The sequence below is a fragment of the Mus musculus genome, chromosome 12, assembly GCF_000001635.26.
Source record: "Mus musculus strain C57BL/6J chromosome 12, GRCm38.p6 C57BL/6J".
Lineage (NCBI taxonomy): Eukaryota > Metazoa > Chordata > Mammalia > Rodentia > Muridae > Mus > Mus musculus.
This window is the reverse complement of record NC_000078.6, coordinates 114,039,088-114,056,945: the sequence shown is the minus strand read 5'-3', so window position 1 is coordinate 114,056,945 and position 17,858 is coordinate 114,039,088. Positions and strand designations below refer to the sequence as shown.

The 17,858-nt window shown below is 38.8% G+C and overlaps 1 gene segment (V, D, J or C) and 1 further gene; both read left to right on the top strand.

The window, feature by feature from the left end:
• Igh (immunoglobulin heavy chain complex) overlaps positions 1–17,858 on the top strand; it is a 2,751,187-nt gene that overhangs the window by 1,953,009 nt on the left and 780,320 nt on the right.
• On the top strand, positions 8,242–8,705 carry Ighv11-2 (immunoglobulin heavy variable V11-2). The segment is given in 2 exon segments: positions 8,242–8,287; positions 8,399–8,705. Coding segments are annotated over 2 exon segments (353 nt in total).

Here is a 17,858-nt window from a genome sequence, read left to right as displayed (position 1 = left end):
CCCTAAAGATATATTAACAGTCATTAAGAATCTCCCAACTAAAAAAAAAGTATAGAACGAAATGTGTTTAGTACAAAGTTCTATTAAAATTTCAAAGACCTAATAACATTACTCCTCAAACCTTTCTACAAAATAGAAGCAAAAGGAACCTTACCCAATTCATCCTATGAAGCCACAATGACTCTTATACCTAAACCACACAAAGACCCAACAATGAAACAGAGCTTCAGACCAATTTCCCTTATGAATATTGAGGCAAAAATACTCAATCAAATCATTGCTAACCGAATCCAAGAACAAATTATAATGATCATCCATCATGATCAAGTAGACTTCATCCCAGGGATGCAGGAATGGTTCAATATATGGAAATCCATCAACATAATACACTCTATAAACAAACTCAAAGAAATAAAAGTATATAATCATCTCATTAGATGCTGAGAAAGTACTTGTCAAAATCAAACACCTCTTCATGATAGAAGACTTGGAAAGTTCAGGAATTCAAGGCCCATACCTAAACAGAATAAAAGCAATATAGAGCAAACCAGTAGCCAAGATCAAACTAAATAGAGAGAAACTTGAAGCAATCCCAGTAAGATCAGGGACTAGACAAGGCTGCTCACTATCACCCTACCTATTCAATGTAGTGCTTCAAGTCCTAACCAGAGCAACTAGACAACAAAAGGAGATCAAAGGGATACAAATTGTAAAGGAAGAAGTCAAACTACCACTGTTTGAAGATCATATGATAGTACACATAAGTGACCCCAAAAATTCCACCAGACAAATACTACACCTGATGAGCAACTTCAGTAAAGTATCTGGACATAAAATTAACTCAAACAATTCAGTGGCTTTCCTCTACACAGAGGATAAACAGGCTGAGAAAGAAAATAGGGAAACAACACCCTTTACATTAGTCACAGATAATATAAAACAGCTTGGTGTGACTCTAACTAAGAAAGTAAAAGATCTGCATGATAAGAACTTCAAGTCTCTGAAGAAAGAAATTGAAGATTTCAGAAGATGGAAAGATCTCCCATGCTCATAGATTGGCAGGATTAATATTATTTTTTTAAAAAAATATATCTATCTTGATGAAAGCAATCTACAGATTCAATGCAATGCCCATCAAAATTCCAACTCAATTCTTTATATAGTTAGAAAGAGTAATTTCCAAATTCATCTGGAATAACAAAAACCCTAGGATGGCAAAAAGTATTCTCAACAGTAAAACTACTTTTGGAATCACCTTCCCTGACCTCAAGCTGTACTACAGAGCAATTGTGATTAAAAAAATAAAATAAAAAGCATGGTAGTGGTACAGTAACAGACAGGTAGATAAATAGAATAGAACTGAAGACCCAGAAATGAACCCACACACCTATGGTCACTTGATCTTTGACAAAGGAGCTAAAACCATCCAGTGGAAAAAAAGACAGCATTTTCAACAAATGGTGCTGGCTCAACTGGCAGTTATCATGTAGAAGAATGGGAATTGGTCCATTCTTATCTCCTTGTACAAAGCTCAAGCACAAATGGATCAAGGATCTCCACATAAAATCAGAGACAATGAAACTTACAGAGTAGAAAATGGGGAAGACCTTCAAACTTATGGGCACAGAGGAAAAATTGCTGAATAGAACACCAATGACCTGTGCTATAAGATCAAGAATCAACAAATGGAACCTCATAAAATTGCAAAGATTCTGTAAGGCCAAGGATACTGTCAGTAAGACAAAAATTGCAAACAACAGATTGGGAAAAGATCTTTACCAATCCTATATCTGATAGAGGGCTAATATCCTATATATACAAAGAACCAAAAAAAATAGACTCCAGAGAAAGCAATAACCCTATTTAAAAATTGGATACAGAGCTAAACAAAGAATTCTCAACTGCAGAATACTGAATGGCTGCGAAGACCTAAAAAAAAAAAAAAGTTTAACATTCTTAGTCGTCATGGAAGTTCAAATCAGAACAACCCTGAGATTCTACCTCACACCAGTCAGAATGGTTAAGATCAAAAACTCAGGTGACAGCAGATGCTGGTGAGGATGTGGAGAAAGAGGAACATTCCTCCATTACTGGTGGGATTTCAAGCTAGTACAACCACTGTGGAAATCAGTTTGGTAGTTCCTCAGAAAATTGGACATAGTACTACCTGAGGACCCAGCAATACCACTCCTGGGCATATACCAAGAAGATGCTCTAACATGTAATAAGGATACATGCTCCACTATATTAATAGCAGCCTTATTTATTATAGCTAGAAGCTGAAAATAACCCACACGTCCCTCACAGAGGAATGGAGACAGAAAATGTGGTTCATGTACACAGTGAAGGACTATACTGCTTTAAAAACAATGAATTTATGAAATTCTTAGGTAAATATATAGATCGGGAGGATATCATCCTGAGTGAGGGAACTCTACCCCAACAGAACACACATAATATGCACTAACTGGTAAGTGTATATTATCCCAGACGCTCTGAATACTCAAAATACAATTCATAAAGCTCAAGTAGAAGGAAAACCAAAGTGTGAATACTTCGATCCTTCTTAGAAAGGGGAACAAAATACCCATGGAAGGAGTTACAGAGACAAACTGTGGAGCAGAGACTGAAGGAATGACCATCCAGAGCGTGCGCAGACTGGGTAATCATCCCATATACATTTACCAAACCCAGACACTATTGTGGATGCCAACAAGAGCTTGCTGACAGGAGCCTGATATAGCCGTCTCCTAAGGGGCTCTACCGGTGCCTGACAAATACAGAAGTGGATGCTCACAGCCATCCATTCGACTGAGCACAGGGTTGCCAGGGAAGGAGCTAGAGAAAGAATCCAAGGAGTTGAAGGGGTTTGCAGCCTCATAGGAGGAACTTCAATATGAACTAATCAGTACCCCCAGAGCTCTCAGGGACTTAACCACCAATTAAACAGTACACATGGTGGGACTCATGGCTCCAGCTGCATATATAAAAAAGGATGACTTAGTAAGTCATCAATGGGAGGAGAGACCATTGGTCCTGTAAAGGCTCTATGCCCCAGTATAGAGGGATGCCAAAGCCAGGAAGTGGGAGTGGGTGGGTTGGTGAGAAGGGGAAGGGGAAAAGGTGTAAGGGTAGGGAATTTTCAGAGGAGGAATCAGGAAAGGGGAAAACATTTGAAATATAAATAAAGAAAATATCTAATAAAAAGTATTTCAATGAATGTGGTTCACATAATACATTAAAATTGGTCAGAGAATCATGTAGACTATATGTAAAAGATTCAATAGATAGACAGATTTCTGGTAATTTCTTTCCCTTATTGAGGCTGTATGGCTAGTTCAACCTGATTCCAGAGTAGTCAATAATTTAGTAAAATGGCTCTCATTAACCAGGTCATTAATCATTAACTTTTGTGCAAGATCCTGAATGAGTCCCATGCTCTGGACACCAAGGACATTTCTTGGTAATAATCAATTGTGGATGGGTTTATCTTCATCACTCTTCGACTCCAATTCATTTACGTAAATTTTGTTCCTTCTGTGCAGGTACAGAAACTTCAGAAATGGGTGAATTCCCCACAGTGAAAGCAATTTAGAGTCAAAATGAGAAGTCACTTTGTATCATTTAACAAAGGGCAAGCTCAGATTTGAATTCTCTATTTTATTCTCCCTGTGTCTTTTTCCTATTAGTATCTTGTACGTATTTGAGTCTCTTGTCTCTTTCTCTTTCTCTCCCTCCTCTCCTCTGCTATCTCTGTGTATGTGTATTCCCCTTAACAAAGAACTTGACTCTGTATGCATTGGACAACATAGTAAATACCCCTTGGAAAAATACTTTATAGGTATCGTTAGCTCAGTTTTATTCATCCAACTGACCCAAGTAATAAAAAATACTACAAGCATCATTATTTATCAAACAATACCGATATGGTGTTTTCAACAATTTTTAATATTTGTTTCGTAAGGTTTTTGAATCCTATTTTTTTCTTTTTAGCAAGTGATTATCATAAAACAAATACATATGCATTCATTAATCAGGAGCATGGAAGAGAAAATAACTTCAATTAGAGTTGTTCGTTTTCTAAGCTTATAAAAGTTGATTATTTTGGAATATCAGACAAAGTAATGTTGGGTATAGTAAAAGAAGTTAAGTGTTAATATTTTCTGTTCATAAAGAAATGAATTCAGATATCTGCTGATTCTCTGGAGTGCTTTCAAACTGCAAGTCTTCCAGCCTAGAAGAAGGTGCCATAAAATAAATCTTTGCTTGTGAAGAAACATTCTTTAGATCATTTAAATTAGAGGTGTAGGGATGATAATAAAAAATAAATCTGTTCTAATGTTTTTTTCTGTAACTGAACATACAACCCTGGGCATATAACTCGGGATCTCTCCTGAGAGATCTCTGTTTGAGTGTCTGTTAGCTGAACACACTGTATTGTGTATTCCTCCAGCTCTTGGTGTGCTCGGACTATTTCCTGTGTGAGGACTATAGTAAAAAGTTTTATTCTTTTGGGTAGCAGGCTTTTATATCCTAAATAATAACCTGTGCTAGTTGATAATGGTTTCCTCTGATATTGCTATCTTGAACTGAAATCAGTATAAATACTAAAGTCTTTTTGTCTGCATTTTCACTGTGTAAGTTTTTTAGTACTTTATTCCTCCTGTTTACACTTAAATGGAATTTTAATTAGAGCAAATGCTTACTTTACATTTTCTGTTTTTCGTTGAAATAATTTGACAAAAGATTCCTACCTGATGTTTTGTGGCATATCCAGAAACCTTAACTGTGATAAACTCATTGAAATCAAGAATGAAAATGCTTGTTTCCACTTCAATTCTTTTTTGTTGTTTTACTAACACCTATTTTAGTTTTTGGCCACTATAATGCATGTGTTTGATGAATTATTTAATTAATCCTTCTTTATCAATTTTATTGATGCACTTGATGTTTCTGAATGTTATTATGCTATTATATTCCATGTTAACTGTTTTCATGTATCCCAGAACTGTGTATCAGATCTTCCTCCTTGTTTTATCTCATTATAGTATAAAATTATTGTTGTTTCTGCTTTCTACAGTAGTAAGAGTTTCAATATTTTGTTCATTATTGTGTGCAGTGTGTGTGTGTATGTGCATGTGTGTGTGTGTGCAGTGTGTGTGTGTGTGTGTGTGTGTGTGCAGTGTGTGTGTGTGCATGAGTGTATGTGTGTGTGTGTGTGTGCATGTTTGTGTGTGTGTATGTGTGTGTGTGTGTGTGCAGTGTGTGTGTGCACATCTGCATGGTTTGACAATAAGAGAAAAACATTTCAGGAATCCCGCTTTACTGTAGCAGGATATATCTTTGTTTCTCCTGATGTGCTACTTATAACAGACTTAGATGACTGATGCGTTTGTCGTCAATCTTCCTGTCTAACCCTTCCCTCTTTGCCTTGGCATGCTGGGATTGTACATACTTGACTCAACAAGATACATTTTTACCTGGGTTTCTGGAATGAAGTTAGGTTGTCATAAATGTAGCACATTTGCTTTTATTTGCTACAGTATTTTAGCTTCTTGAAAGAAGTTATACTTTACAAGAATTATAAGACATTTAAAGAATGTCCACTTCTCCATAGTTTTATGTAGGCTTGAGCATCTGATCAGATCTAACACATCATGGTCACCTTCGTACAGAATATGCTGAGGAGTACCTGTTCTGATCCTAAATTTCTCAATATCTGAACCTAAAATGGGATTAAGTTTATCCAAACCTGCTGAGAAAATGCTATAAGCTCCTGTCATCTGCTCATTTTTTGATCACATTCTTGATTCCTTTGAAAATTTTCCAGTCTTTTGTTAAGACACCATTATCTCTCTACATTAGGAAACATTCAGGGTTGAGTTCCTTTGCAATTTTAATGGAATATAGGCTCTCTGTGCATAGAGTTTTGTGGAGTGTGTATGTGTGTGTGTGTCTGTGTCTGTGTGTGTGTGTGTGTGTGTGTGTGTGTGTGAGTGTGTGTGTGTCTGTGTGTGTGTGTGTGTGTCTGTGTGTGTCTGTGTGTGTCTCTGTGTGTGTGAGTATGTAACATGCTTTGGTTCTTCTTAAATTCTTGAGTGTAAGGTTAGATGTATATCAACAGATAGATTCTTTTTCAGATATTTGTGACTAAAATGCCCATATACCCCATGTTTTTCATTTATATTCTGGGATTTTTAACAAAATAACTTTGACCTCCAATCTTGCCTTCCTACCCTCATACATCATCTGGTCTTTTTCCATTTTTGTGAAATTATATACTGAAATATATTGTTTTCTACTTGCTATTACAGATGACCTTAGGTTAATGGAGAGGAATTTGCCTGTGTTGCTATAATCTTTCTTACATGTTCATTTGACTCTTTTAGCACACTTGGTTTCCATCAGGTTCATTGTCTTTATGTTGTACAGTATCTACTGAATTCCTAAATTTATGTATTTATGTATTTATGTATTTATTTATTTATTTATTTATATTAGATATTTTCTTCATTTACATTTTAAATGCTATCCCAAAAGTCCCCTATACCCTTTTACCTCTCTGCTCCCCAAACGACCCACTCCTGCTTCCTGTCCCTGGCGTTCCCCTGTACTGGGGCATATAATCTTCACAAGACCAAGGGCCTCTCATCCCATTGATGGCAGACTAGGCCATCCTCTGCTACATATGCAACTAAAGACACAAGCTCTGGGGGTTACTGGTTAGTTCATATTGTCCCACCTATGGGGTTGCAGATACCCTTAGCTCCTTGGGTACTTTCTCTAGCTCCTTCATTGGGTGCCCTGTGTTCCATCCAATAGCTGACTGTGAGCATCCACTTCTGTATTTGCCAGGCACTGGCATAGCCACACAAGTGATAGCTATATCACGGTGCTGTCACAAAAAAAATCTTTCTGGTATATGCAATAGAGTCTGGGTTTGGTGGTTGTTTATGGGATGGATTCTTGGGTGGAGCAGTCTCTGGATGGTCCTTCCATCTCAGCTCTGAACTTTGTCTCTGTAACTCCTTCCATGGGTATAGCCAAAGCTTCTATACTCCACTGTCCCTTCTCAGTCTTTTCTTCCTTTTCCATAATCAAAAGAGCAGATCTTCAATATTATCTTCTCAGCTCTTTTTCCTAAATAATGAGATGAACACTGTTCTCAGATGCTATCCCTAAGCTCAGTTGGTTATCTGCAGTGCAGGAAATTGAAGCCCATTCAGACCTGAGTCACTTCATTAAATTAGGATAAACCTTTTGTTCAATTTTTTCAGTCGGAATATCAGTCACCATTAAAGCAGAGAAGCAAAACAGAGCAAACATTGGTCAAATAATGAATCTTTTTAGGTGAGAAAGCAAACAGATATCCATCCTGTATATCTATCTCTATGGCCTCTAGAAAGTGAGAACCAAGTTAAGGAACTCAAGTTCAGATTAGGGCTGTTAACTGCCTGCAATGTAGCATAAATAAACTGTGTAAGAAGTAAATTCAAGGGGAGGTGTGTTGGTAGTAAGGCCATTCTTTTTGGAACCCAGGGCATGCACACATTGAGAATATAGAAGGGCAATTATGACCTGTGTACTGAATTTCAGCTTAACACTCAATCCACATTTCTTGTGAACATATAGGAAATATTCAGGGAAAGAATAACAAAACTACATAATAAATAAAGATTTTCACAGACTCCTGGGTACATGCTGGTCTTAACAACATTTTACAGTTTCTTATTTGAACATTGGAATGCAGGCCTATCACATGACTTCCATACAGAAAGTGAGTTCTGAACCTCAGGAAACAGCTGCAGGCAGACCTGGAGCTGACCCAAGGAGCAGCATATTCATCTGTGAATAGGCACATGGATCAAAATCTTAAAGAAATGAGCATTTTACAAACCAATGTCACACTCTTTTGCAACCCAGGAAATGAAAAAAATGGAGTTGAACTAACACAACTTTTATGTGCAAGTATAAAAGAAATTTGATGATAATTAATCAGTTTTTCTCAAGGAAAATGATGAAATATAATAATAACTTTTCCAACATTAACATCATAATCTGACCTATCCAGCACATTTACAAACTTCTCACCTCTTGTCTCCCACTATATATCATGCTGTGTAGCAGGAAGGCATGCAAATAGGGCCTCTTTCTACTCATGAAACGCAGACCAACCTATCCTTGCAGTTCAGACAGAGGAGCTTGGCTCTGGTTCCCAAGACCTCTTACTCACTTCTCAACATGGAGTGGGAACTGAGCTTAATTTTCATTTTTGCTCTTTTAAAAGGTAAAAAAAAATTTTGAAGAGCAATAGATGCTGAATATGTGAGTTGACATGAATATGAGGAACAAGGGGCACGTTTGGCAATTTATTGAACAGCATTTTCTGTGCTTACAGATGTCCAGTGTGAAGTGCAGCTGTTGGAGACTGGAGGAGGCTTGGTGCAACCTGGGGGGTCACGGGGACTCTCTTGTGAAGGCTCAGGGTTCACTTTTAGTGGCTTCTGGATGAGCTGGGTTCGACAGACACCTGGGAAGACCCTGGAGTGGATTGGAGACATTAATTCTGATGGCAGTGCAATAAACTACGCACCATCCATAAAGGATCGATTCACTATCTTCAGAGACAATGACAAGAGCACCCTGTACCTGCAGATGAGCAATGTGCGATCGGAGGACACAGCCACGTATTTCTGTATGAGATACACAATGAATGGACTTCCCTGTGAAACTAGACATAAACCTCACTGTTAGGCCACTCTGAACCACTAGGGGGTGCACAGTCCACGCAGAACAGTGGTTCAGACCAGGTTATAAACACATAATAGGGCGCACTTCTCAGGTTTCTCGAGTGCCTTTCACCATAGTTTCCCAGAAAATCTTTATAAATGTTTGTTTTGGAGGAAACTGATGTGCTTAAAACATTTCCTGTATTTCTGCTGTAATTAAAAAAAAAAGAGGCAGAGTCTCAAATGAAGAAAAATGTGAAATGACAACCATGAGGTCATCAATGTTTCAGTCTTCATCACTGAAATCCCAAGAGGAAGCTCATGGATATCCCTGTGTTCTAGTTAGGGTTTCACCCCTTCGATAAGACACCGCCATCAGGACAACTCTTATAAATTAAAACATTTACGCAGGTCTAGATTGCAGTTTCACTGGTTCATTCTAGTGTCATCATGATAAGAAGCATGACAACTTGCAGACAGACATGATGCTGGAAGAACTGAAGTTCTACATCTTGAACTGAAGACTTGCAGAAGGAGACTGTTTTCTGCAGGCAACCTGGAGAGGAGTCTCTTCCATACAGTTAGGGCTTGAGCATCAGAGGGGAACACACAAACACTCCACCACAGTGACACACTTACTGCCTCAGTAAGGCCACACTCTTAATAATCTCACTTCCAAATGTTCAAGCATATACAACCTACCACACCCTTTTTGTTTGTTTGTCTGTCTGTTTGTTTGTTTGTTTGAGATTCAAGGTAGAGTCTTGGTCAGATTTCTTGGTAGCATTTATATTTGATGGAAAAGCCAGGGGGAGATGGGGAATGAATGGATCATCAATCCTAGAATGTCCTAAACCTCCACTCTTCTCCCTGAGGACTGTACACATCACATTTCAGAGAGGATCCCCTCTTCTTTTGGATAATTCAGGTTGATACTCCATGACCTTTATCATTGTTCATTGTAGGGTTTTATATAACTTTATGTAAGAATATTACTGTATTAAAATAAAAATAGTAAATGAAAAAGTTAGTGTATAAAATACTGAAATAATTTTTATAATTTGTATAACTTAAACAATTTATTTATGTATTTATTTATTTATTTATTTGGTTTTTCGAGGTAGGGTTTCACTGTGTATCCCTGGCTCTCCTGGAACTCACTTTGTAGAGCATGCTAGACTCGAACTCAGAAATCCACCTGCCTCTGCCTCCTGAGTGCTGGGATTAAAGGTGTGTGCCACCATGCCCGGCCGATTCATTTTGATTAAACTGAAGATACTAGACATAGAGAAACATAACTAAATTGCATGGAATATGGCTCATGTACTACTTTATTAACATTTTCAATAATTGTGTGTTACATTAGCCATTGGACATTGAAGCAATAGATCTTCTCTTTGAATATTATAATTTTCATATCAAATATACTTTTTAAAATTATCTTTAATTATTTTTTACAGTCTATTCATTATTCCCTGCCAAGTTTACCCTCTGACATTTCCTCATCCCATTCCTCCTCCCCCATGTCCAAAAGGATGTCCCCCAACCTGCAAGGACTCCCCACTCCTTGGGGCCTCAAGTCTCTTGTGGGTTAGATGCATCCTCTCTCATTTAGGCCAGACCTGTAGGTCCTCTGCTTTGTATGTGTCAGGGCACTTGGACCAGCTAGTGTATGCGGCCTGATTTGTGGCTCAGTGTCTGAGAGACCTAGGGGCCAACCATGCTAGGCTCCTGTTTGTAAACCACAGCACCAGCAGTGATAGTGTCAGACTTTGTAGCCTGACCTTGAAATGAATCCCAATTTGTGCCTGTCACTGCATTTTGTTTTTTTTTTTTTTCAGTCTTTTCTCCATTTTGCCTCTGCATTTCTTTTTGGCAGGGACAATTCTGGGTCAGAGATTTTGACTGTGGGATGGCAAAACCATTCCTACACTTGATGACCTGTCTTTCTACCAGGGCACTCATCACTATTGGGGATTTCATCTAAGGTACCTCCTTTTGAGAACTGAGAGTCTCTCACCCTTTAGACATTTTGTATATTCTATAGGGTCCTCCTACCTTATACCTCCCCAGGATGCCTGTTTCCATTGTTTCTGTTGGCCCTCAGGGCTTTAGTCCTGTACCCCAAATACCTGATCATGTTTTCCTTTCCCCCTAACTGTCCCCTCTTCTACTCAGGTTCCTCTTTCCCTCTGCATCTCATGATAAGTTTCTTCTCCCTACCAAGTGGGATTGAGGCATCTTCACTTGGAACCTTCATCTTGCTTACCTTCTTGAGTTCTGTGAACTGTATCCTGGGTATTCTGTACATTTTTTGGCTAATATTCACCCATTAGTGAATATATACCATGCATGTCCTTTTGAGTCTGAGGTACCTCACTCAGGGTGATACTTTCCAGTTCCATCCCTTTACCTGCAAAACTCATGATACACTCATTCCCAATAGCTAAAGGGTTATAAATAAACCACATTATTGTATCAATTCTTCCATTGTGGGACATCTGAAATGCTCAGCTTCTCACTATCTCAAATAAGGCCACTATGAACAAAGCACACATGTGCCCTTGTGATATGGTGGAACATCAGCTATGCTTAAGAGTGGTATAGCTGAGCCAGGCAGTGGTGGCACACGCCTTTTATCCCAGCACTTGGGAGACAGAAGCAGGTGGATGTCTGAGTTCGAGGCCAGCCTGGTCTACAGAATGAGTTCCAGGACAGCCAGGGCTACACAGAGAAACCTGTCTCAAAAACAAAAACAACAACAACAACAACAACAATAACAACAAAAAACAAACAAACAAACAAACAAACAAACAAAAAACGAGTGGTACGAGTGGTATAGCTGGGTTTTCAGGTAGATCTATTTGAAATTTTTGAAGTGCCTCCAGATCAATTTCCAGAGTGGTTGAATCAGTTTGCCATAGCACCATCAATGGAAGAGTATTCCTCTTTCAAGTCATCCTCGCCAACAAGTGCTGTCACCTGAGGTTTTGTTCGTAGCCATTCTGATTTTTGTAAGGTAGAATCTCAGTGTCATTTTGATTTCCATTTCTCTGATCAATAAGAACTTTGAACATTTCGTCAATGCTTCTCTGCCGATAGACATTCCTCTCTTGTAAATTCTCTATTAAGTTCTATACCCCATTTTTTTTTTATTGGATTGTTTGGAATTTTGGAGGTTAGCTTCTTGAGGTCTTTTTAAATTTTGGATATTGGCCCTTTATCTGATGGGAGGTTGCTGAAGATTTTTTTCCCAATCTGTAGGTTGCTGATTTGTCCTATTGACTATCCAATGTTGTACAGAATCTTTTTAGTTTCATGAGATTCCATTTGTCAATTCTTGGTCTTAGGGCCTGAGTCAGTAGAGTTCTGTTTATGAAATTCCCTCAATTGTCCATGAGTTCGAGGTGCTTGCCCAAATTCTTTTTTATTAGATTCGGTGTATCTGCTTTATGTTGAAGTCCTTGATCAACTTGGATTTGAGCTTTGTGCAATTGACAAATATGGATCTATTTTCATTTTTCTACATGCTGACTGCCGGTTAGACCAACAGTATTTATTGAAGATGCTTTCTATGTTCCATTGTACATTTTTGGCTTCGTTGTCAGAGACTTAAGTGCCAATAAGTGTGTGGCTTTATTTCTGGGTCTTCAATTCTATTCCATTGATCAACCTGTCTGTCTCTGTACCAGTACTGTGAAGTTCTTATCCCTATTGCTCTCTCGTAGAGCTTGATCAGGGATAGAGATTACCTCAAAAATTATTTTATTTTTAAGAACTGTTTTTGCTATTTTGGCTTTTTGGTTTTCTGTAAGAAATTGAGAATTGCTGTTTTCATGTCTTTGAAGAGTTGTGTTGGAATTTTGATTGGGATTGCATTGAATCTGTAGATTGCTTTTGGTAGGGTGGCCATTTGTACTATGATAATCATACCAACCCATTAGCAAGGGAGATCAAGCCTTCTCACTGGCCTTCCCCAGAGCTGATCCTGACCCCCCCTCATTCCCCTCCCCAACTCCTCTCCCTCCAAGTTTACTCCATCCATATGCCACTTATGATTATTTTATTCCCATTTCTAATTGATGTTCAAGCTTCCTCACTTGGGCTTTCCTTCTTGTTTAGCTTCATTAGTTCTGTGGAATATACCATGACATGTGTATTTTATGGCTAACATCTAATTATAAGTGAGTAAATTAAAAGCATAACCTTTTGGGTCTGGGCTACCTCACTCAGAATGATATTTTCTAGTTCAATCTATTTGCCTGCAAAATTTCAATGCCATGTTTTTGATATCTGAGTAGTATTCCATTTTGCAAATGAAACACATTTTTTGTATTCAATCTTCAGTTGAGGGGCATGTGTATTGGTTTCAATTTCTGGGTATTACGAATAAAACTGCTATGAACATAAATGGTCTTGTGCTCAACTTGTGTTGTGTGGTGGAGCATCTGTTGGGTTTATGCTTGGACTTCAGGTAGAATTATTCCCAATTTTCTGAGAAATTGTGAGACTGATTTGTAGAGTGGTTGTAAAAACTCTAATACAAGGAAGGTCACTATACTTAAGAAAACACAAGAAATCAATAATTTCACAGCAAAATCCAAAATAAGAGAATTTCTCTGTTTCTGCCTCTCTCTCTCTCTCTCTCTCTCTCTCTCTCTCTCTCTCTCTCTCTCTCTCACACACACACACACACACACACACACACACACACACACAAGCATACTCAGAGAGAGACACACATGCAAACACACAATAACACTTCCAACATGAAAATAACAGGAACTAGCTATCATTTGTCATGAATATCTCTCAACATCAATTTTCACAATTAAACAATAAAACAACACAGGCTAACAGAATAGATGCATAAAGAATATCCTTCATTTTGCTGCATATAAGAAACATACATCAGTAACTACAATAAACAGTACTTCAGAGTAAAGGGATTTTTTTTTTCTCTGAGTGGAACAGAACTGGAAACCTGCTCTCTTACCAGGAGAAGGTTGTCACCGATCAGAGACATTAAAAATACAGTTGTGCCACCCCATTATCAGCTTCCAAACGCTGACACCACTGCATACACTAGCAAGATTTTGCTGAAAGGACCCAGATATAGCTGTCTCTTGTGAGACTAGGCAGGGGCCTAGCAAACACATAAGTGGATGCTCACAGTCAGCTATTGGATGGATCACAGGGCCCCCAATGGAGGAGCTAGAGAAAGTATCCAAGGAGCTAAAAAGATCTGCAACCCTGTAGGTGCAACAAAGTTATGAACTAACCAGTACCCCGGAGCTCTTGACTCTAGCTACATATGTATCAAAAGATGGCCTAGTCGGCCATCACTGGAAAGAGAGGCCCATTGGACACACAAACTTTATATGCCCCAGTACAGGGGAACGCCAGGGCCAAAAAAATGAGAATGGGTGGGTAGGGAAGGGGGGGGGAGAGTATGGGGGACTTTTGGTATAGCATTGGAAATGTCATTGAGGAAAATACGTAATAAAAAAATTAAACTGAGAATTGTGGAAAAAATACAGTTGTGGAAGAATGTCAGTAGTGACATTGGACTAGAAGGTAGAGATAAGGTCACGCCAAGATGTGTTCCCTGTGATGCCCACTGTCCTCATATTCTCTTATTCCAGAATCACACTATAGGAAGAAAAAGACAAGGATGCCTACACTGTAATAACTAAAGGGAGTCACTACCCACCTTTCTCATGTATTAAGACAAACGAAGCTCCCCACATGGATCTACATCTCAAGAAACATCCACAAATGAGTTCCTCCTGCCTCACCTGAGTTCACTCTGAATTGCACCCTGACTGCAATGATACTTAAGAACAAGGAAAGAAAAGAGGTGTTTTTTGTTTGCTTGTTTGTTTGATTGATTGACTTTGTTATTATTTATTTATTTTTGGTTTTGTTTTGACTGTGCTTCTCATCTTACTAATAGAAGCGAGGCTTAGGGTGATCTCACTCTCTGATCATGAAATAATGTGTTTTGATCAATTCCATTATGTTTATTTTTCACTATGTCTCAAGATTGTCCTTTTGATTATGAACTAATATATTAGCAGATGAACCATCTCTCTGGTGTTAAGAATGTATATATATATATACACACACACACACACACACACACACACACATAGCATTTTGAAACTTAGCTGACCTTGGCATGGCAGTATTAGACACACTAAAATATTAATTCCACATTTGATTTCTCATACCCTTCTCCCTTATAGACTTATGTTTGTTGGAGCACATTCTAGACTGCTTACATAAAGCACTTGTTATGATGTCTAGGAAATGAGACAGAGTAATATAAGAGTCTATGCCTCATGAAAACTGTCCTTCTACTCTACAATATAGCAAGGGATTTCCTGGAGTCAGGTGTGTATGGCTGATGTACAAGCTCTCTGTGGTTAGTGGTTATTGCCTTCAAAATAAGGAATATTTTGTGCAAGCAAATACATCATTTGGTATTTGAATTAAACACATATTTAATAAATATGTAAGTGTTCATAGTGATAACTACATTTTTTAAAAGTGCCACAGAAAAATATACCTCTGTCATAGAAGAGAAGTGAATTTTTTGTATATAACACACCTGGACCTGCACCATTAGATTGTGGTCTGTGTTTTGTGATATTTTCCAGTAATATCACAAATCCTGTAATATCCTGTAGTGTCAGTGGGATAACTCAAATACAGATCCTGAAACGCAATGCATCACCCAAGTATTCAGTCTAAAATCAGCAAAGTAAGTGGTCTTATAGTATATAAGTGTCACATTCAATTCTGTAATATTTTGGCAAAGTTTTGTCTGATCATTAGGAAATCTGAGTCAAAACAAAGAGGAGATACAATGTCTGAAATAAACTCATGGTATACTATACAAAAAGGCACCACACACACAAAGTGATGAGAGTCCCTCATCATAACATCATAACATCATAACCTGCACTGGACACATGACTCTCCTCTGCTGAGACCTATATTCACCAATGATACCCATAGCCCAAAGATCAGGCATAAAAATGAAACAAGATCTCAAGTAATGGACATCCAATCAGCCAGGAAATACCCACAGATTGTAATCAGCTTTAAGGATTATCTAAAGACAGCCATGCCTCTGAATCAACAGGGCAAAATGAACATGGGAAGAGGGCATAGTGTGGTAAATGAACAAAGAAGCAGTATTTACACAGCATTGTCTATGTTGACTGACATGTGTCATTTCTTATTTTTCTTGGAGTAGATGGGCAAGGTAGGGATGAAGAAATTATCACTGAGGCCTGTGTCTCTAGCACCTGTAGGCAACTCAAAGTAAATTGCTCTGTCAAATAGTAATAATTGGCCTGTGATCTGCTTTTCTTTTATATACCCATGGACCATCTCTACTCATCAGGCACCACTGTGCTGGAGCAATGGAGTAGGTTTCCCTCTAAAGTCCTGTGCATCTAGCCTCCCAACAGGAGCCCTCTCTGCACTCCAGCCACAGCCTCCAGCCAAACCAAGTACCCTGATGAGTTAGCTGCTTACTGAGCAAGCCAGACTCTCTCCTCCCTGTGGTAACCTGCCAAAGCTCTCTCTTCCTACCCCTTTCCTCTGGGCCGTGGGACAGAGTTTGCCCTATGGTCCCCACCCATCCTCAGGTTTACATTCAGCAGTGTCTGGGAGAGCCGAGAGCAAGAACCTGTTGTCCTTGATCTTTGAGCAACACAGGAACCCCAGAACCAGCTCTTCCGTGGTGCCCAGCATCATCTGTGGTGCCTGAGTCAGAGCCAGACTCTGACAGTTCCATGGAGATGCCAGACTGTGCATCCCTCACCCACGGAGTTGAATCCCCTGGCTTCTCATAGTCCAATGCCCGACTGGTGGTTCTGTGGGGTTGCATGCAAACTCCCCCGCCTCTACCTCTCCCAGCATGCCGAGCCCCAAGCAGATGGAGGACCCACATGTCCCAAATCCTTAAACTAATATTTGGTGTGAAGCATGAGAGAGTCTATTTGTCCAGTTTTGTTGGTTCTGATGCAGGTGTGGCTTGGGTATCTGGATGTCTTAGATTACAAGCCACCCATGAATATCAGGCTTTCCATGAAAATGGAAGAGATAGATGGACAGTCCTGGAAACAGCCCTGAGGAGGCAAGAACTAGTGCTTGAGCAGTTCATTTGGTTACTAGATTCTGATCACTAAAACAGCTTCAATACGTGTGTATGAGTTTAGAAATACGGCATAAACTGCTAACAGGCTCCCAGCATCCCTGTAAAAGCAACTCCTCTTCTTTTGTCTTTATGTTTTCTTAAATTCAAGGAAAAGAATACCTCTTAGGGCATAGAAAGTCTAAGGAAAGCATGAAGTAATACCCACCACAAGTATATTAAGAGAATTCTTCTTAGGCCGGTTAATCTCCAAAATTTGTTTATATGGAGGTTACTTCTTGATTCTCTACATATTTTGATTTTTTTTTCTGTAGGTTAGTGATTTGTCTAATTGACTTTGTTCTTTTCACTACAGATGATTTTCAGTTTCATGAAGTTCCATTTATCAATTCTTGATCTTAAAGCCTGCTCTGTTGGAGGTCTGTTTAGGAAATTTCCCCTCCCCTCTCTTCCCCTCCCCTCCCCTCCCCTCCCCTCCCTTCCCCTCTCCTCCCCACCCACATTGCACCAATGATTTCCAGACTCTTCCACATTTTCTCATCTATTAGATTCAGATATATATGGTTTTATGTGGAGGTTCTTAATACACTTGGACTTGAGCTTGGTGCAAGATGACAAATATGGATCTATTTTAATTTTTCTCCATACACATGATCAGTTAGACAAGCCCCACTTATTCAAGATGCTTTCTTTTTCAACTATGTATTTTGGCTTCTTTGTCAAAGATCTAGTGTTCACAGGTGTGTAGTTTTATTTCTTGGTCTTCAATTCTTTTCCATTGATCAAGCTTTCTGTCTATGTACCAATACCATGCAGTTTTTATCACTATAGTTCTATATTATAGTGTGAGGTCAGGGATGGTGATTTCCCCATGATTAGATCTCAAGAATGTTAACAAGCTAAAGGGCCCAAGTGAGGATGCCTCAATCATACTTGGGAAGGAGAAGAAAACAATCATG